At 44.1% G+C, this 21,847-nt stretch overlaps 1 protein-coding gene across 8 annotated transcripts in view; it reads right to left on the bottom strand.

The window, feature by feature from the left end:
• Positions 1 to 21,847, bottom strand: part of LOC147011136 (protein furry homolog-like) — a 173,507-nt gene that overhangs the window by 72,043 nt on the left and 79,617 nt on the right. For 7 of the 8 annotated variants that reach the window (XM_085859042.1, XM_085859043.1, XM_085859037.1 and 4 more), the window contains 9 exons: positions 21,392 to 21,484; positions 15,697 to 15,795; positions 14,479 to 14,580; positions 14,189 to 14,292; positions 13,919 to 14,027; positions 12,282 to 12,368; positions 5,190 to 5,361; positions 4,945 to 5,077; positions 4,714 to 4,821 (listed from right to left, as the gene is read on the bottom strand). In XM_085859042.1, the coding sequence (XP_085715168.1) occupies positions 4,714 to 4,821; positions 4,945 to 5,077; positions 5,190 to 5,361; positions 12,282 to 12,368; positions 13,919 to 14,027; positions 14,189 to 14,292; positions 14,479 to 14,580; positions 15,697 to 15,795; positions 21,392 to 21,484 (1,007 nt within the window). The remainder of the gene's footprint in view (positions 1 to 4,713; positions 4,822 to 4,944; positions 5,078 to 5,189; positions 5,362 to 12,281; positions 12,369 to 13,918; positions 14,028 to 14,188; positions 14,293 to 14,478; positions 14,581 to 15,696; positions 15,796 to 21,391; positions 21,485 to 21,847) is intronic. The other variant, XM_085859041.1, reaches the window with a different exon arrangement.

Here is a 21,847-nt window from a genome sequence, read left to right as displayed (position 1 = left end):
GTATGTATGTATGTATGTATGTATGTATGTATGTATGTGTATGTATGTATGTATGTATGTATGTATATATATATATATATATATATATATATATATATATATATATATATATATATATATATATATATATATATATATATAGTCCACGCAGTGGTTCGGGCAGCGGCTTGGGATCCAAAAGGTCCTGAGTTCAAGCCTCGTTGAGCCACTGAATTAATACACCAGGGGGTTGACTCAGCCTGTCATCCTTCCGAGGTCGGCGAAATGAGTTCCAGTGTACTGGGCCGGTGTATACCCCGGTTAAAATAGGTGTACCATATCCCTGTGTCGTAAGAGGCGACCAGGGTTGCGTCAGGAAGGGCATCCGGCGTAAAACATGTGCCAAATCACAATGCGGATCATACGGATGATCCGTTGTGGCAACCACTAACGGGAGCAGCCGAAAGAAGAAGAAGATATATCTATATATATATATATATATATATATATATATATATATATATATATATATATATATATATATATATATATATATATATATATATATATATATATTGTTGTGGTTGACGAAATTCGCAAACCACCATTCAGGTCCCTTCGGTGAGATATCTCTGTAAGTATATGTGTAGTTAGGCCCAAACCCGTTGTTTAGAGGGAATAAATGTCATTCATTCGGGCTGCGACCCTTTAAGATAGCCGTTTTTCTTTTACTATCTTTATTTTGGGCCAGCCGCCATTACTACCACCACAACCACCACCAACCACGTCTCAACAGCCATCACACAACAACCACCAACCGCAACGCCGCTTCACACCAACAGCCACGACCCTTGCCGTCACATCTCGCTCTCGCAACCATCGCATCACCGCCATTCCCGCGCCGCTTGTGGGCACCGATTCTGGACTCGTACAGGGCGCGCACCGATTCTGGACTCGTACAGGGCGCGCACCGAGCAGTGGGTGCAAAAACACCAGCCTTTCCGAGAAATCGGATCAAAAACGATTCACGCCCACTTCTGCTCCGTCCTATCAGCGAGCGTGGGGCGATTTGGCCCCGCCTCCAGGTGCGTCGGAGTATAATCGCTATATGCAGATTCGCGGATCAAAAATCATTCACGCCCACTTTTCCTCTGTCCAATGGGGAGCCAGCCAGAGGTGAAGGGTCGAAGGTGAAGGAGCGAAGCCCCGGGGGCTATAAGGGGCCGCGTTCGCTCGCCGAAAAGGAGTAGTCAGTCAAGGAGAGTTGAGAAGAGAAGAGTCAGAGAAAGCAGTTGGACGGAGTTGAGAAGAGTGGAGAGTGGGAGAGTTGGAGAGGTGGCGGCGGCGAAGGCAGTTTAGAGGGCGCTCGTGTCAGAGTCGGGGAGCTGCGGAGAGGGGAGGCCGGTAACGCGACCGAGGTCGCGGTGGAGACGCTCGTCGCGGGACCCAAGCCAGCGAGATATCCTCATTCCCCCGAGCATCAACAACCCCCTCCTGTTTCCCCCCGCGCTGAGATAGTGTGAGAAGGGGGCCCCGTTCCCACCCCATTCCAGGCAATGCCATCGAGGCCCGCGGAGTCGGGGCGCCACCGCCATTTTGCGGCTCATCACCAGACGGGTAGGCTCAACGCGGTCTCGGCCCCAGGCCCGTCTGCCCCCCTCATCGTTGAGGGTGGTCCCTTTTTCTTTTGCTTTGAGTATATGTGTTGTCGGCGCCGTCTGTGAAGTAAAACTGTATAAGTGTTGCCGTGTGCTCGGTAGTCGGTAGTAGATCTGCATTGTGTTTCTCTTTTACATTTGCTTTTTGTGCAGAATTGCCGTGTCACTTTTACATTTGCTTTTGGTGTATAATTGTATACGTGTGCTTTCCGTTTGCCGCGGAATAAATGTGCTTTATGTTGAACTGTTTCTCCCGTTTCGCTTCGTCTTTTCTCGAATTGAATCTCCATCTTACTTCACGTAAAGGGTTGGTCGTGGGCTAAAAACGCCCGATAATTAATCGAACCGTCGAGGTTGACGATAACACCGCTCAGTTATCCCGATAGTACGGAACGGGTCGCTTAAAGTGGCCCGTGTCCGAAGTCGACCTGCGGCGAGGTGCGATCGCCCGGTCTACCCTCCGTGTGGGTACTTAGGTAGGTCGAATTTGGCGAGCAACCCTATCCCACGCGGGGGGCCAATTGGCACGATCGTGGTGAGGCCGAAAGGCCCACCCGTGACTAGTTCCCGGCGTTAGTCCGAGAGGGTCACGACGGGATTGTCCGTCCAGTGGGCGACGTGCCGCGATTCGAGTTACGTGGCCGCTCGCACGCCGGCGGGCGCGAATCCGCAACAATATATATATATATATATATATATATATATATATATATATATATATATATATATATATATATATATATATATATATATATATATATATATATATATATATCAATATCAATATATAAACAGATGTTTGGTACTACAGAACTTTAATATGGATCCAAAAAAGCACGACATTATAGTGACTGAAGCTTTTCGTGCTGCACTCTTCAGGGTAAAAATCACAGCAAGTGAAGGAGGAAGTGAAGGCGCGTGGTTTATACGCAGCTCTCAATAAGGTAGACACTGATTGGTTCAACCATAATGACGTCACGGTTAATCCGAACGCCCATTGGTCAGCTCATCATCTTCACTTCGAGCTCCCACTGGCTGGAGCAGAGTTCGTCGATGATTGACGTTTGCAACCACATCCTGGAGAGAGGGGGGATGGGTTTCCCCTAATATAAGGTCCATTCACCATTTTTTACCGTACTTTCCTTGATCTTTCCATGTTGAAAGAGACACAGAGATCGTACAAATTCCTTTTGACAACATAATATTGGATCGGTGGTCAGGATGAAGGTTGCTTCCAACATACATAAATGAAACGAGCTCCGACCTCGGCTCAATATCCTGAACATATCTGCATTGTACTGGTCTGCACAGACAGGGTTGGCAACCAGGTGCTGTGCAATGGCAGATGAAGCAGGTACAGTGGCCCGTGGTTGCTGGATATTTCTACATGCTCGCACTGGTTATGTTCTAACCCTCACAATCTTTCCTCGAATCACCAAGGGGACGTGTTGTTTGATCCAATCAGCCAATCTTTGTGTTGTGCGGCCCACGTACCGAGCTTCACATCGGCACTTAAACTCATAAATAACATTGTTGGTTTGTGAGGTGGGTAGCACATCCTTGTTGACTGACGTCAGCAAACGGCGAGAGGTAAAGATTACTCGGGGTTGCACAGCCAGAAACGTGTTGGATACAATATATTTGATTTGTACTTCAAACCGTCGTGATGATTTTTTTTTTTTTTTGAAACTGTTTTTGCAGGATGGAGGAAGGACCTGGAGCTTTGATGTCACGGTTTGAATGGTACGACAGCAGGAACCCTTTAGAATAAAGCATGACGGATATGGAAGGAGCACACAGAATTATATATAAAGCAGTAATACTTCTAAAAACAATACAAAAAATTACCCCCGTGTGGGGGTGACGGTCATCTCTCTAATGTTTTTACTCTCATAATCGATGAACCATTGCCAGATATCTCCTAAAATGACAGACGAGATAGGTTTTGAAAATGGCGACTTTCACAACTTTCGTGACCTCGTGACCTTGACCCTGACCTCGAATCCGGGAAAAATATGTCGTTGGGTATCACTCATCGACCTCTACCCACATACCAAATTTCATCAAGATCGGAAGGAAAAAGTTTTCTTTGTACCGGGAGGTGTTTTTTTGTTTTTGACCATCTTCCAGGTTACGTGGCGGCCAAACGGGACGCAAATTCAAAAATCTGTCCGGTTAGATACAAGATAATATTTTTTACTATCATAATCAATAAACAGTTGCCAAATATCTTGGAGAATGGCAGACTAGATAGGTTTTGAAAATGGCGATTTATATAACTTACGTGACCTTGACCCTGACCTTGAACCCGGACAAAAGTTATATCATTGTGCAACACTCATCGACCTCTGCCCACATACTAAGTTTCATCAAGATCGGAAAAAAAATTTGTTGACAGAGGGACATTTGGTTCGGCTTTATTAGGTCATCTCGGTAGAGATGACCTAACATGAACGGAAATCTTCAATGTTGACTGATATGCCTCCGCCCACCTTATTACATGATTATACATACTTGTACCAAGTTTAATTTAAATCCCTTCAGTTGTTCTGAAGGATCACATTTTTACGTGACATGACCTCTGACTACCTGACATGTATCAGGATCGCAGCTTTGACTGTCCACAAAACGGGTTGCGGGAAAGAAACTGAGTCCTTATACTTAACATGTGTGGTGCATTACTGAACTCATTCATGCAACATGCGGTCCTGTTGTTGTTTTTGCTGTGTTATACATATAGCTCTGGGATACCAAAGCACCTGGTCAATCCATAATTAGGATCTGGCACAGCTTGTTCATATGTAATCTGTTTTGTTTACAATATCAAAAAGAATATCACAAACTTGGTAAAAAGGGGGCAGAGTTTGATATTCGCCATATGGATAGGGAAATGTTGCGTGATGGGATATCAAATCAGAATCAACTTGACGTTCCCATCTTTCAATATTGTTATATATTTTCATTGTTGCATTCTCTCGATGCAGACCTCATTAAGAAAAAAGAAAAGAAGTGGAAATCTACCACATGCCTGAAGTCTGGCATACCACACCATGCATTCCCACCATGACTTGCTTACCTTGCCAACATCTCCACAAGCTCTGCCCGCGGCATGCCTTCTGGAATGATGCGTGGGATGGCAGCGACACATGTACGAAATAGATCGATCTTGGGTTTACGCTCACCCCTGCAACAATGAGCCATTCTCAACAATACACTCGACCACAAGTAAAAGCACTGTTACACCTCAGCCACCTTTCTACACCCGACGATGCAGGCTACTTGTTTTTAAGGGCAGCTGATAACTCACGTGATCATGTCTTCGGGTTCTTTATTGAGCATTTGCACGCTGGTGAGAGTAAGCCCACGGCCCACCTCTTTGTCCAAGTGGCGTAGCATACTGTCCAGAGCTCGGCGTACGTGCGGATAATACAGAGCCATACCTGTCACACAGGACCTCATTTCTCACCACTTTCGAGGTGATGATGACTAAATCCACCATTCAATACATCACACCACAAAAATGTCAACTCACCCCCCTTTGGAAGTACTCACCAATGACCCTCGCTTCTTCATCCGTGAGGGTCTTGCTCAAGAAGGTCTTTTTGACCCGCAGTGTGTTTCCGGATGGCATGACTCCGACAGTGGTGGGCATTGGTGGCTCACCATCCTTCTGCTGCAGGTTATCCGCGATGACAAGGAAGGCTCGTAGACCAATGTTCATGCGCTTGAGGGTTTAAAATGCAGTGGAGGGAAATTAAACAGTGCTTTGTACTTCCAATTGAACACAGATGCAATGCTGCGATCCCAGAATGAAATCTCATCAAGGAGCTGATAATTTAGGTCCTCCACGTTTTGGGTGGTATGAGGAATAGATCTGTGTAATACTTGAAATTTTCTAAATCTGTGTAATAAAAGTTAAATCTTGAATGGATTTTGAAATATCGGATTCACAAGCTAAGTGACTAAGATGGTTGCCATGGCAATAAAATTCAGCCATTCACTGCTGTGATCTAATCAGGTTGAAATAATATCATGAGGAATGGATATCTGCAATATGAAAGCCAAATGTTCAACGTTTTTGAAATATCACGTCCACAAAAGTACTTGGACAGATGGTTGGAGCTCATTTTAATGTCCCTGTATCCAACCTTGTCAGAGGGGCTGGGCACAAATACAGTGTTTATTTGATTTTATTACACATAATGTAAAACAAGGGGAGCAGGAGACAACAGGGGTGGGAGAGGGAAGGAAAAACTGTTGAACGGAGACATGAGATCTGTGGAAGGGAGAGGGATGTGGCAGGGTACACAGGGTAAAGAAGATGGACACGACAGTGACTTTCAGGAAGGAAAACAGGGAATTTGAAGGAGGTGGGCTTGGGGTGGATGAACGGGGGTAGAAAAGATCAAGATTTTGGATGGGGGAAGATAAAATATGGTGGTGAAGAGCTGTTTTGAAGACCTGGAGTGAAGAGTGGGATTGAAGAGTGTGTGGGAGTTTGTTCCAAAGGTGGGGAAAAAAGGAGGAATGAAAGAATGAAGGTGAGCAGTGATTCGTGATTTTGGTAGTTTAACCAGAAGGGGGTTGCTGGCGGACCTTGAGTGCCCTGCGGAAATATTGGGGGGGGGCACGTCGCAGACAGAGTAGGGGGGGCGTGAGGCCGGGGAGGAGACGGTAGAAGATAGAAAGAGCACCGACCTGCCTGTGGTGAGAGTGAGAGACCCAAGACTCAGCCTCATCGTGGGAGATACCAATGATCCTAAATGCCTTGGTTTCCATGGCGTGAAGCTGAAAAAGGTGAGAGGCGTGAGCACCAGCCCAGAGGGGAGAACAGTACTCCATCAGGCTCACTCGAAAGCTTTGTATGTGGTCAGGAGCTCAGGTATCCAAGGAAGGGCTTTGCACGATGGAGGATGCCCAATCTGCAACTGGCTTTGGAGGCCATCTTGGAAATATGTCTTTCCCAGGAAAGATTATGGCAGATAGTGAAACCCAGAAGCTTGACTGAAAGGACTTCTTCAAGAAGATTGTTGGGAGGGGAGGGGGTGGGGGGGGGTTCCAGACACTTTCGGATTGACAGTGAGTATGAGATTCGTCAGGATTGAAAGACATGTTGCACGTGTTTGCAAATCTGGATAAAATCACAAACTGGTCAGAGAGTGAAGAGGCTGCTGCTTGCTGATTTGAGGGATGAGAGATGGTACGGCAAAGGGTGGAGTCATCAGCAAAGAGATAAAGAGGATTTTCTAGAGAGTCAGAGAGATTATTGATGAAAACCAGACAAAGAACAGAGCCCAGAACGCTGCCTTGAGGAACTCCAGCGTGGACTGGAAGAGGCGATGAGAGAACTCCATTAAAGGCCACACGTTGGCTGTGACAGGAGAGGAAGTCTGCGAGCCATGAGTGGAGATGGCCATAGGAAGAGAGTTTGGTGAGCAGAGCAGGGTGCCCGACTGTTGAAAGCATGCGATATGTCGAGGGAGATAGCTCTGATTGGATCTCTGGCGTTGAGGATCTCCATCCATTGTTGGGAGAGCAGAAGCAGCATATTCAGGGTAGAATGATTTGGTCTGAATCCACATTGATGATCAGAAATCAAGCCATTGGAGAAGAGGAAGGACTTAATGTCTGAAGCGATGATGGATTCCATAAGTGATGATGATTGGGAGAAGGCTGATTGGTCTGTAGTTGCAGGGATCTGTTTTAGCACCTTTTTATGGAGAGTGGTAATGTCTGCTGATTTCCAAGCAAATGGCAAATGACATTGAGCAAATGAGAGGGTGAATAGAACAGGAGGGTGAGCAAGAGCAGGATATTAGGACACATGGGCTGATGCCGTCTGGACTGGTTGAAGAATCAGAGTCGAGGTTTGACAGCAAGTTCTCGACCTTGTCAGGAGAAAAGGACACAGAGTCCAGGAACAGCTGGGTGTGACTGGTAATTTGTCCAAACTGTCTCCTCGTGTCTTTGTAATTAATGAAAAAACACAATAATTATAATCAATGTCATTGGCGTAGATGTGGTTACCTGCACAACATTCATTATAAACCTTAGAAATTCTCGAGTTTTGTGAACTGAACTCGAGTTGGTGGTGATGGTGGTGGTTGTGGGGCAGATATAGGGGAAACGGCAGGACTCTCAAACTCTGATTTTAATCTTATGGCACATTCTCATTTTCTTCTATTTTTCTTAAACAATGGACTTGTTCACAATTCCTATTTGCAATTGTAAATTTGGTTCAGTTTAGAGGTAAATAAAAAAAAAAAAATCCTCAGCTGATTGCATTCTGAAAATGAAGAAGAAGAAAAAGAAAAAAAAAGTTATTAATTAAATCATTAAATGACAACTAAATTGTTATTTGTTGAATTTATCAGTTATGCACCAAAATAAATGAAGATTTATGGAAAATACATTATTCTCTCACTGTGTGAGGAATGAGCACATTCATTGCCTTTCTCGAGGTGAACATCAATTTCTGATATTCTTCTGAAGTTGTGACCATAACAATGGCCATCTTTCCAACTACTTCCTTGGGCTGGCAGGATGACCTCAAGCTACACACATTCACCGCTAAGATTTCAAGCCTGGATTTGAATCTCAGCACAGTTGTAAACTGTCAACCCGGTATGTCACAGGCATGGCAAGGCATCAATGCATGTGTCGTCCTTCGGATGGACGTTAAACTGAGCGTCCCGTCTGCTGGCATTAGTTAGTGGATGCAAAAGATCCCACAGTGTCATTAGCAAAGAGTAGATGAGCCATCGGTGCAATCCTGGTCAAATTACAAGTTTCTGTTATAAACCTACAGGAGGCACTGCATCAGAGGGTCTGCTGTGCTCCCCAGCAATAATGGAAACAGACAGCCACAGATTGCACACAAAATGACCTTTAAGTGCTTCCTTCATTCTAGTCATGGTTTCCAATGAGCAAATGCTGATTAATCTTTCAAGACTCCTCGAGTCTAATGCCCTTACAAACTTTTCCATACCGGCTGGTGCGACAGAGCCATTGTGCTGATCGCCCTGTGGCATTTTTTTTTCTTCAATCGTGCTACACGGTAATACAACATTGTTGCTTTTCCCACAAAGAGGAAAAAAATTTCCATGAGGTTGGTTTGGCGGCATGAACTGGAAAAAAAAAGCTGCTTCTCATGGCATGATAAAAGGAAAAAAAACCAAAAAAACAAAAAACAAAGATGGCCTTGCGATCCAAATAGGAAAAAGTGTGAGCATGTTTTCACCGACCGTAATTTTGTTTTCTTTCGTGCTCGGATATAACGGACAATGCAGTTATTTGAGGCGTGCTCAAACAAATTTTCATCACAATGAGCAATGTCATTAATTCATTATTTAATGGTCAATATTTAAGATGGAAAAAAAGGCAGGCTCACAAAAAAACAAAAAAAAACTAGCACAAAGGGGATGGAGTAAGGCAGGTCATGGAAGTATGGGAAGGCATTTGGCAAAGCAGCCGGCAAAACTATCAAAGTGACGAATGCAGATGGAAATGAAAAAGTCACTTTGCAAAAAGGAATTTCAAGGCATGGATTTAAAAAAAGAAAACAAGGAGCTGATACCTCAGCCCCCCATCTTTTGGGTGGTATGAGGAATAGATCTGTGTAATATTTAATCCAAGTATTGAAGGGTTTTTGAAATATCACGTACACAAGCCAAGTTACTGAGACAGTTGCCATGGCAACATCATTCAGCCAATCGCAGCTGTGATCTAATCAGGTTGAGATGATGCCATGAGGTATAGATATGTACAATATGAAAGCTAAACGTTCAACGGTTTTTGAAATATCACGTACAACAAAAGTACATGTACGGATGATCGGTCGGTCAGACGGAGCTCATTTTAATGTCCCCCACCCCTTCAACCTTGACGGAGGGGCGGGGGACGATAAAGGGGAGGCGAAAAATGTGTGCAGAAATGGAGGAACATTTAAAATTCTGATGTTATACAGTTGTTCTGCATACAAATTAACATTTTCAAAAAAAATGTGCACAAAACCATTTTGAAGGATATAAAATAGTTGGTGGTTTTGCACGCAAAAACACACATCCAGATGTGAGCAGATGGTGGAGGCTTTTACTGCAATTGTTATTGCACTTAAGCAGAGAAAACGTTCCCATCTCGGAACCGACGCTGCAAAGTAAAGTGCATCAAATCCCAGAGGGACGACTGCAGTTTAAAAGCACAGCACACCTTCATCGGAGCAACTCGGGATAGGTACAAAAATGCTGCTTTTAAGTCTTACCACATGCAGCAAGTAAATCAGGGGGAAAAAATTATATCGATATATATATATATATATATATATATATATATATATATATATATATATATATATATATATATATATATATATATATGTATATATATACATATATACACACACACACAGTTTTATAGACTTCTTTTTCTGCAAAACCACAATCATTTAGGACACAGTGGTGAACACTGACCCACATCAAGATTTACGACGCAATCTGGTATCTCTGTCTGCATGCGAGTGCGATATGTGTGACAGCTCTTCCATGAGCCTTTGACCCTGTGTGAAAAAACATTTTCCAAGCAATACAATTGCAAAAGATCTACTATATTATATGGAGAAGACTTAATTATTTTATTCCAGGATGCAGAGGTGACAACTGTCCAGAATTGTAACCTGGGCTAAGAATTTACTTTGGCTGAACGAACATTCTGCATAGAGCATGTTGCATCATCAAATCAGATCAAGTACTACGCTCAATACAGAGAGCATCAGTTCGACCGAAGCAGTTTTTTTTGGCAAAAGTTACAATCCTAATCAAGTGGTCCCACTGACTCAAGAAGTCAGAGCAGAAATTTGTAATTTGGCTATGGTGACCAAACTGCTTCGGTAGAAATGATACTCTGAAAAGAGCATGAGCATCAGTTCTACCGAATGGTCTGGTCTGATGATGCACCATGCTCTATAGAGTGTTGGTTCTGCCAAAGTGGTTTGTTAGCTCAGTGATAGCTCGCCTAAGCTTCACAAAGGACAATGTGGGATCTTTAATGTCAACAAACTAATGCTGGCAGACGGGGAGCCCAGTCAAAGATCCATCCGAGGAACGGCACCCACATTGATGCCTCGTCCTGCCTGTGAAACACTAGGATGGAAATTTAAAGCTGGGCCGATATTCAAACCCAAGCTCGACAACTTAGAGGTGAGTGTGCTTACGTTTAGGCAATCCTGCCAACCCAGGGGATGTAATAATAACAAGAAAAAGAGAAATCAGAGATTGCAGACCCTCGCCAGGACTTGTTTTGTGTGGCATTTGTGTGCTGATGTGTTACGTAATTAGAGACATAATTAGAACTGCCACTTTATAACTGCTGGCAGTGATGACCGATTCAGCCATTTCAGAGAAGATTTAAGGTAAAACAAACAAACAAAAAAAATGTGTCTGCTAAATCACGTGACCAATGACGTCATAAAAAAAAAATTGTGGACCATTTTATCCCCAGATGACCCTCACAAATTTTCATACTGATGAGATGTAGCGTTCTAGATATGGAATGATGACATCATAATGAAGAAACCTATGACGTCATTAAAAAAAATCGCATTCCTCATGAGGAGTACTTGCCATGTACTAAGTTTCAATTTTTTCCTTGGTGCTGTTTCAAAGATACAGAGGTCCAAAGTTTTTATTTATTTTTTATATACCTTGTTGAGGCTCGTATGAGAGCTAACACAATGCACAGCAAGGGGGACATGAGACAAGAGGGGCGGGAGTGGGAGGGACAAAACAGTGGGGAACAGAGAAATTAGGAGATCGGGTTAAGTTTTTCCGTTTTTCCAATATGGCTACCATTCCACGTGACCTATGACGTCATATTATCATTAAAACATTCTGCATGAGTAGTCACACCAATGGTGATAATTTTGTCTCAATCCAACAAGCTGTTGTGGAGGAAAACACTAAAGTTGTGTGTGGACAAACAAACAAACAAATGGACCCAAATGCAATACCCTCTCCTTTGGAAAGGGTAATAATAATAATAATGATAATAATAAAAATAATATTTATAATAATAATAAGAAAAACTAGAGTGAAGTTGATGGCTCACCATCGCAAATCCACATTCTTCTGACCTAAAGCAAAGTTGAAAGATGGCAAAAAGTTCCACCACGAATGACTCATATCAAATTATGAGTTAAAAACAAAGGAAATCTTCTGTTTTGACCTCAAGTCCCTACCCCAAGACACTGAGAATAAAGGCATGAACAAGGGGTCAAATCACAAAAAAAATCGTTATGTATTTTGTGTGTCCCCTAATGTTGATTGCATGTACAAAGTTTCATTTAAAAAAATGTTTAAAAATGTGCATGTAATTGCATTTTTGGTATTTGACCTTTTGACGTCGTCCTAGGGAGCGGAACCAAAAATGATACTGCTCTTGCACCTTTGTGCCATGTGGTGATCACAACTACCAAGTTTCCTGAATTTCTGCACAACTGTTTAGATGTGATGGACGGACAGACGCAGCTGATTACATTGTCGCCCCGTTTTTTTTTTTTTAACAAAAAGCGTAGGGATAACAACAACGATAACAACAATCTTCAGATTTTAAATTTCAAATATCCCTGCAACATCAAGACCGAGTGCAAACCTCGGGGTTGATGCTGAAGGTTTTGGGTGAGCGCCCGACACTGAGCAGGTCAAATATGATCTCCTTCATGGCAAAGTCCAGCCGCTCCTGCACACAGAGAACAAGTTTCATCACCTACACGTCCTCGCAAACCAACCGTACCGACACATACATTTGTGGTGGCTTACTTGTCAAGACATGAGACTAGAATCCGAGAGATTGTGGATTCAAACAAGATCGAAGGATTCCAAGCTTCGAGAGACTGAGCTATTCTAAGCATGACCGACCGTCTCACTATTTTACCAAACGAGCACACTAACAACCTTTAGGAAAAAGAGAGAGCTTATCCGCTTCATGCGGTCTGATAGAGCAGAACCAATCCACCCATTGTGGTTGACTTCACTTTTTGAATCAGAGTCGAGTGATTACTAAAATGCTGTCAATTAAAACAAAAAAACAAAAACCCATTAAAAATATATAAATAAAACCGCTAATCATCGAGAGGGAAAATATTACACTTCACAAGCTTACAATTTGCAGCTCTGACAAAATACTACATCAGTTGTGCTTGGGCCTCCAAAAATATGAACACTACGTACTAATTGTATGTGCCCATGCAAAGTAGAATTTGTATGGACATGCCGAGCAAATAACCCACGTAAAGCTACCCATACCGATCACTCATACCGATCTAAAAACAGTGACACCTTCACAAAATTACCAACATCATCGTGCAAACGTTTAGCAGGTATGCCTTCACTTCCCCAAATTTTGAAATCGACCTCTTCAGTGCAGTTCAGCTGACTGCGGCTACGATGACCGATTTTTCAACCGCTTTGAGTATTTTCGTCATGAAACAGAAATTTGGGTGATTTTTTTTTCTTTACCCTTGGAAACTACTTTTATTTGTTTATGTGAATTTCACCACTTGTTACCGGTGAGAAACCACAACCAATATGAATTCCTGATATAAGATCCAGATTTCCGTATCTTTTTGAGCTTGTCCATGCATCCATAACTTCAGAGTGATTTGCATAAAAATTACAGACAATCTATACAGATAGGAAGGTCTGTTATACCAACATTGTTGAAGTACGAGTGTGTGCCGAAAAGTAACGCCTCCTATTATTTTTCTCCAAAACAGATAATGTTCCAAGTAGTTTTGAGATGGCATCACAAAAGAACTGTGCGCATCCCGCCGACTTAACCAGCGCTTCACAGTGGCCTTCATGTCATCGGCGGAAGAGAACTGATCTCCATAAAGGTGTTCCTTAAGTTTGGGGGAATTGCCAAGTCAGGGCTGATGTTCTTTGTGGTGGAACTCCATTGACCGTCTCTTACTCTCACGATCGTAACGATGCACCCTACTCCCATCTCCAGTCGTACCAAATATTGTCTCCAGCGCTACACAGGATTGACATCATGTTGCCCTCTGCCATCTTAACGAAGGTAGCACTGAGACATCTAGTGCCAGAATCACGAAACTTCGCACCTTGTATCAGGAAGAACTAATGTGTGAGGTGCGCGTCGTTTCATTTGAACGGCTTTACCCGTTTTGGAGAAAAAGAATCGGAGGCATTACTTTTTAACATGTCCTAGTACATCTTAGCAAACAGTTTGTAGTTTTCTCATTTGCCCAGAAAGATCGAGCGAAGGACCTGTGCAATGAACTGGATTATTTTGACGAAGATGTTGAGAGGCGTGTCTCGAGGGACAACGCTGCGGGAGCCTTTAGGGAAGAGCGCCACGACGATGTTGCTTAGGCGGCTGAAACACAATGTTGTGACAGCAGCTCAGGGAACATCACATCTCTAAATGTGATCATGCACAGCAACTGGAAAGGACAAATGTTGAAAATCAAACCAATAGTGTTTATTAGCTTTCGAGCAACTCCTTCTGAAGTCGTTCTGAACTTGCTGAAGGCACACCTTTGAGTCACAGTGTTGCTCTCACATTTGATGCGGATCATGTAAACCCAAAGCAGGCGGTACAGCGACTCCAATGCCACTCGAGACATTTTTGGATCTTTGTTCTGAACAAACATGCCCCCTCAAAACAGTTAGCCAGGAAAAAAAAAAAACATTTATTACACAGGCTAAAACCGGCTATTAATGGAAAAATAATTTATCATTAATCATGATAAACTTTATAACTCAGAATAATTAAAACGCGTTAATAACTTGTTTTTGTGAAAACAAGTGTTATAAAAATGCAGCACCTTTAGGTGAGAGAGGCAGTTGGTAAGAAAAATATGCCAGCTGCTCAAAAAGAACGTCTTCTGACTGACACAAAGTAGGCAGGTTACCAGCGGAAATAGAGCCTGAGAATAAAGGTCAAGGGTAGGAGGAAAGGTAGGAGGTAGGAGGAAAGACATAATAGTTTGAATGTCAGAGAGAAACATTTGACACCATCACCCTTCATTCACCCAGCAGCCTCCCAAAGCCGGTAACATGGCAGAGAGAGAGCGTGCTTTAAGCATCTCAGTCACACTGTCACTTCAGCAAGATATTTTTTTATGTACAGTGATGGTGTACAGGTAAGGACACCGGATAGGTATCCTCAAGGGTGTGCGTTTAAATCCAGGTGAAGGCAGCTGCGTTAAGGATTCAAAAATACAAGCTTCACAAAGTTGAGATGGCCTCAGTGGAAGTGAAATGTTACAAGTGGACACAAATGTCAGGAAAAAAAATCCCCAGCCGGCTCATTAACGATCTTCAAGTTGGGGATAATATTCCTAACCCATCTCGTGTGTGTGGTTTACTACATGTGACAATTCCACTCATTGTGGTTGACTCCTATTCCCTTCCCTTGTCACAGGTGGTCATTTTGAAGGATTATGGGATTTTATTTATGTCCAAAATGACCGATTCACTTGGATGTAGCAGGGGGTGGAAGGGGGTGGTGGGGGGAGGGGAGAGGGAGCCGAATGGCTTGTCATAACCACATCTAAATTGGCTAATCTCATCAGATTCACTACATTAATGAACAAGTCTTCTTTTCATTCCTAAAATCCAAAAATCAAGAGAAGTTATCCAACATCCCGTTCAGCGATGATTTCTTGTGACTTTAAAGCCTTCGAAAGAAGGTCGTGGTATTCACGTGTAAAGCTGTAAAGAGGGAAAATAAAATGCGAAGTACAGTGGAGAAGCATTGTAATTTACTTAAACGGACACGCTCGAGTCACAAGAGCTGCTTGGACGAAGTCCCATTAGCGCTGCTTTAAAACAACATGAACAAAAAGAGCACAGGCAGGTGGAGTGCATCCGGAAAGCACCTGTAGCTAAAATGGACAGGTAAAGAGGTGGGAGAAACCCACGATGTCATGAAACTTTTAAACTTTATCGTAACGTGCAACGAGCACGTATACATTGCAAAGTAAGCTTCATATCAACAACAAACAGGTGGTGGCGACGAAGGAGGTGCACTTTATAATTACCAAAGAATGCTTCTTTCGTGATGACAGTTCAAATGTGGTGGGGTAAAGCATGTCCACAAAGTTACGAAGGCAGGGAACGTTCACCTCATTTTTCACAGTCTGTAGAAACAAGATGGCACCAAAAATTCAACAACTGTATGTTAAAGTGGATAACCTGTTTCGAACAGGCTGTTGTAAAGGAATTAGTTCCCAATAGTGCATGGAATATTTCAGGAGTTTGCTGGGAATGTCCTTCAACAGCATAACAGCAAGGACCCACGGAAATCCACATAATGTAGAATGTGATTTCAAGTTCTCGTGCTCTTTCCTCTTCAAATCCTCAAACAGTCTCCTTCCCCCCAGCCTCAAACCCCCTGTCCCAACCCCCCACTTCAACTCTCTGTCCTCTGCTCCCCCTTCTTCAAGTCCTCAACCCTCCCCCCACCGCCCGCCCCTTTCACTCATTCCCAAACCCAAGCACGCATAATAGTCACTAACTGTTAAGACTGCTAAGGTTTCTCGGTGAAGTAAATGGACAACATAGTAATTGTACGTTGCATGGAATTGACTGAATAGTTTGTGGTTACATTATAATTTTAGTTCTGGTAGATGAGCGAACCAGCGACTCTGAGCCTATACACTGCCAGTGTGCGCAAATATGCACAAAAATGAATACAACTTGAAAATGCACGAACATCAATATTTGCAAACCTCCGCATGCACTGTGCGGACCAAAGAGCTCTTAAATTGAGGTATCATTCAGCATGATACGTGCTGTGGATACGACGTTTACCCCATTCAGAAACGATCGTTGAACTTGCATATATATATATATATATATATATATATATATATATATATATATATATATATATATATATATATATATATATATATATATATATATATATATATATACATATACTTCTTCTTCTTCCTCTTTCGGCTTGCTCCCGTTAGGGGTCGCCACAGAGGATTCAACCGTCTCCATTTCGCTCTATCCTCCACATCTTCCATTGACACTCCAACCACCCGCATGTCCGCCCTCACCGTGTCCATGAACCTCTTCTTTGGCCTTCCTCTTCTCCTCCTGCCTTGCGGCTCCATCTTCAACATCCTTCTCCCGATATACTCCGCTTCCCTCCTGTGCACATGTCCAAACCATCTCAATCTCGCCTCTCTCACTTTGTCTCCAAACTGTCCTACCTGCGCTGTCCCTCTAATATACTCATTTCTTATCCTATCCATCCTCGTCACTCCCAACGAGAATCGCAGCATCTTTAACTCTGCCACCTCCAGCTCCACTTCCTGTCTTTTTGTTAGTGCCACCGCCTCCAAACCATACAACATAGCTGGTCTCACTACCGTCTTATATACTTTCCCCTTCACTCTTGCAGCTACCCTTCTGTCACAAATCACTCCTGCAACTCTTCTCCACCCACTCCATCCTGCCTGCACTCTTTTTTCACTTCTCTCCCACACTCTCCGTTACTTTGGACAGTTGATCCCAAGTATTTAAACCAATCCACCTTCCCCACCTCAACTCCTTGCAACCGCACCATACCACCACCCTCCCTCTCATTTACGCACATGTACTCCGTCTTACTCCGACTGACTATCATTCCCCTTCTCTCCAGTGCATACCTCCACCGCTTGAGGCTCGCCTCAGCCTGCTCCCTACTCTCCCTACAGATCCTGATGTCATCCGCGAACATCATAGTCCATGGGGACTCCAGTGTGATCTCGTCCGTCAATCTGTCCATCACCATTGCAAACAGGAAAGGGCTCAGAGTGGATCCTTGGTGCAATCCCACTTTAACCTTAAACCGGTCCGTCATTCCTACCGCACACCTCACCGCTGTCACACTGTCCTCAGACATATCCTGCACGATCCTCACATACTTCTCCACCACTCCCGACTTCCTCATACAATGCCACAACTCCTCTCTTGGCACCCTATCATAACCTTTCTCTAAATCCACAAAGACACAATGTAACTCCTTCTGGCCTTCCCTATACTTCTCCATCAACATTCTCAAAGCAAACATTACATCAGTGGTGCTCTTTCCTGGCAGAAACCCATATTGCTGCTCACAGATCGTCACCTCTCCTCTCAACCTAGCTTCCACTACTCTTTCCCACAACTTCATGGTGTGGCTTAACAACTTTATCCCTCTGTAATTTCCACAGCTCTGCACATCACCCTTATTCTTGAAAATCGGAACCAGTACACTTAATCTCCACTCCTCCGGCATCCTCTCACTTTCCAAGACTTTATTAAACAATCTGGTTAACAACCCCACTGCCATCTCTCCTAAGCACTTCCATGCCTCCACTGGTATACCATCTGGGCCAACCGCCTTTCCACTTTTCATCTTCTTCATAGCAGTCCTCACTTCATCCTAACTGATCCGCCCCACTTCTAGATTCACTATCTCCACCTCTTCCAACCTTCTCTCTCTCATTTTCTTCATTCATCAGCTCCTCAAAGTACTCCATCCACCTTCTCAACACACTCTCCTCGCTCGTCCGCACATTCCCATTTACGTTCTTTATCACCCTAACCTGCAGCACATCCTTCCCAGCTCGGTCCCTCTGTCTTGCCAATCGGTATAAATCCTTTTCCCCTTCTTTTGTATCCAACTTCTCATACAGCTCGTCATATGCCTTTTCCTTGGCCTTTGCCACCTCTCTTTTTGCCTTTCGCCGCCACTCCTTGTACTCCTGCCTACATTCTTAATCTCTCTAACTATCCCACTTCTTTTTCGCCAACCCCTTCTTCCTTATACTTTCCTGTACTTCCTCATTCCACCACCAAGTCTCCTTATCTTCCTTCCTCTGTCCAGATGTCACACCAAGTACCTTCCTAGCTATCTCCCTCACAACTTCTGCTGTCATTGCCCAATCATCCCACCCATGTTTACCACCATCCAACGCGTGTCTCACCTCCTCCACTGGTACCTTTCCACTGGTACCCTGCTGACCACCGGTACCGGTGGCGGTCGTTGGTAACCCGGGCCTCGACCGATCCGGTATGGAAATTCGTTTTGTTGTCCGCATAAAGATTTGGCATAGGTTTTTACGCCGGATGCCCTTCCTGACGCAACCCTGGTCGCCTTTTACGACACACAGGGATATGGTACACCTATTCTCACCGGGGCATACACCGGGCCCAGTACAACTGGTACTCATTTCGCCGACCTCGGAAGGATGGCAGGCTGAGTCAACCCCCTGGTGTTTTCGACTTGGTTTATATATATATATATATATATATATATATATATATATATATATATATATATATATATATATATATATATATATATATATACACATATATTAATTCTGTGTCCCAACGGGGCTTGAACTCAGGACCTTTTGGGTCCCAAGCCACTGCCCTCACCACTACGCCAACACCAGGCTTTTATATATTATATATATATATATATATATATATATATATATATATATATATATATATATATATATACATATACATATACATATACATATACACATATACAAATATATATCGATATGTATCTAGTTGCGAATTCGCGCCCGCCGGGGACGGCCATGTAACTCGGATCGCGGCACGTTGCCCACCGGACGGACAATTCAGTCGTGACCCTCCGGGAACTATCGCCCGGAGCCAGTCACGGGTGGGCCTTTCGACCTCACCACAATCGTGCCAATCGGCCACCCGCGTAAGATAGGGTTGTTCGCCAAACTCGACCTACCGAAGTACCCACGCGGATGGTAAACCGGGCGATCGTACCTCGCCGCAGGTCGACTCTGGACACGAGCCGCTTGGGCGGCCCGTTCCGTACTATCGGGATAACCGAGCGGTGTTATCGTCGACCTCGACGGTTCAGATTATTTAAGGGGCGCTTTGCACCCACTCAGAACCCTTTACGTGAAGCAAGATGGAGATTCAATAAGGAAAAAGACGAAGCGAAACGGGAAAACAGTTCACACAATGCGCATTTATTTCCCGGCACACGGAGAGCACGAATATACAGCCATACAGTCTTAATGCACATAAAGCAATTAAAACAAAAAAAGCAACAACGACGCAGAGTTAATACCGACTACGCGCACACACGGCAACACTTAGACAGCTTGACTTTACAGACGGCGCCAACACACATTTACACAAAAGCAAAGAAAAGAAGCCACCCTCATCGACAAGGGGGCAGACAAGCCTGTATTCCAAATGTGCGCATAACCTGGAGGAGCGGCCAGGTCCGCGAGACCGGGGGGTCCAAACCGCGTCCTCATGACGCGTTGGCGGGCGAGCCGCAAATGTGGCCGCGCGGCTGTGCCCCGACTCCGTGCTCCTTGGCGGGTTTCGTTGGCACGACGTTTGGAGTGGGGTGGGAACGGTGCCCCCTTTTGCACTATCTCAGCACGGGGGAAAGGGGAAATTGTTGATGCCCTGGGGGAGGAGAATGGCTGGCTGGCTTGGGTCCGGCGACGAGCGATCCCACACCGCGACCTCGGTCGGTCTCGGTCTGGGGTCTCGGTCTGCCTCGGTCTGGGGCTCCATGCAAGATGTCACCTCGTGGAGCCTCAATGATCATGAGAAAGGTGAGGGATCAGCCCAGAACTACACGGCAGGACTTGGTCAATGATCTAAAGAGAGCTGGGACCACAGTATCAAAGAGTAGCATAAGTAACACACTATGCCGTCATGGATTAAAATCCTGCAGTGCACGCAAGGTCCCTCTGCTCAAGCCAGCGCATGTCCAGGCCCGTCTGAAGTTTGCCAATGACCATCTGGATGATCCAGAGGAGGAACGGGAGAAGGTCATGTGGTCTGATGAGACCAAAATAGGGGAGGATGGATGGGGCCATGCATCGCGAGATCTTGGCCAACAACCTCCTTCCCTCAACAAGAGCATTGAAGATGGGGCGTGGCTGGGTCTTCCAGCATGACAACGACCCGAAACACAGCCAGGGCAACTAAGGAGTGGCTCCATAAGAAGCATCTCAAGGTCCTGGAGTGGCCTAGCCAGTCTCCAGACCTGAACCAAATAGAAAATCTTTGGAGGGAACTGAAAGTCTGTGTTGCCCAGCGACAGCCCCGAAACCTGAAGGATCTGGAGAAGATCTGTATGGAGGAGTGGGCCAAAATCCCTGCTGCAGTCTGTGCAAACCTGGTTAAGAACTCCAGGAAACGTCTGATCTCTGTAATTGCAAACAAAGGTTTCTGCACCAAATATTAAGTTCAGTTTTTCTGATGTATCAAATACTTATTTCATGCAATAAAATGCAAATTAATTATTTAAAAATCATTCTATGTGATTTTCAGAATTTTTCTTTTGGATTCCATCTTTCACAGTTGAAGTGTACCTATGATAAAAATTACAGGCCTCGCCATGCCTGTGACGTACCGGGTTGACAGTATCAAATACTTGTTCTCCCCACTGTATATAGATAGATATTAAACGTCCATTTTTATGTCAGCAATTGTTTGGACACTTTCTACAATATTAGAACATTGACGAAATGTGACCTTTCAGTTGGAAACCCATTCATGTTGAGCCAGGTCATTGCTGAGTTTTGAAACAAACAAAAAAAAGGACAACAATGATCTTGATCTGACCAATTTAATCCTGAACCATCATGACTTTTCACTTGAGAGGAAAAGGAAATTTGCTTAAGCACTTGCATGAAGTCAAGAGCAAACAAGGAATGTGCCTCTGCCTCTTACCGCTGCGACTGGTACCAGAATCTCAACGAACAGGCCGGCCAGGGCGTGTTTTATGTCCTTGTCTTTCACCTCCAGAAAATACTGTGCACATTCCTAAAGGGATTGAAATACCCACAGTAAACACCATAACAACCATTTTGACCATCAAGAATAACAAGTGCTGTTGCCAACCATACACATGATCAAAGGCATCGTCAACATTGGCTTGGGCTAACAAGATAGCGTCTCTGAGCTGTGTAGTCTGGGTTGAAACATTGGCCCAACTATAAACTGTCACTCTGGTGTTTTGCTAAAAACTGCCATCAACTGTTTGTGCCGTCCCGAAGATAAACGATAAGCTGGGCGGCCAATCTACTGGCATTGGTTGGTAGACGTTCAAGGTCCCAAGGTGTGCTTCATGAAGAGTAGGCGAGTTATCGCAGGTAGCCTGGCCAAATTCCAAATTCCTGCGAGAAC

The sequence above is a fragment of the Eptatretus burgeri genome, chromosome 16 (genome assembly GCF_056783735.1).
Source record: "Eptatretus burgeri isolate ZD-2024b chromosome 16, Ebu_testis_v1, whole genome shotgun sequence".
NCBI classification, from domain to species: Eukaryota; Metazoa; Chordata; class Myxini; order Myxiniformes; family Myxinidae; genus Eptatretus; species Eptatretus burgeri.
The sequence above is the reverse complement of the archived record's forward strand: the minus strand, read 5'-3'. Positions and strand labels throughout refer to the sequence as shown.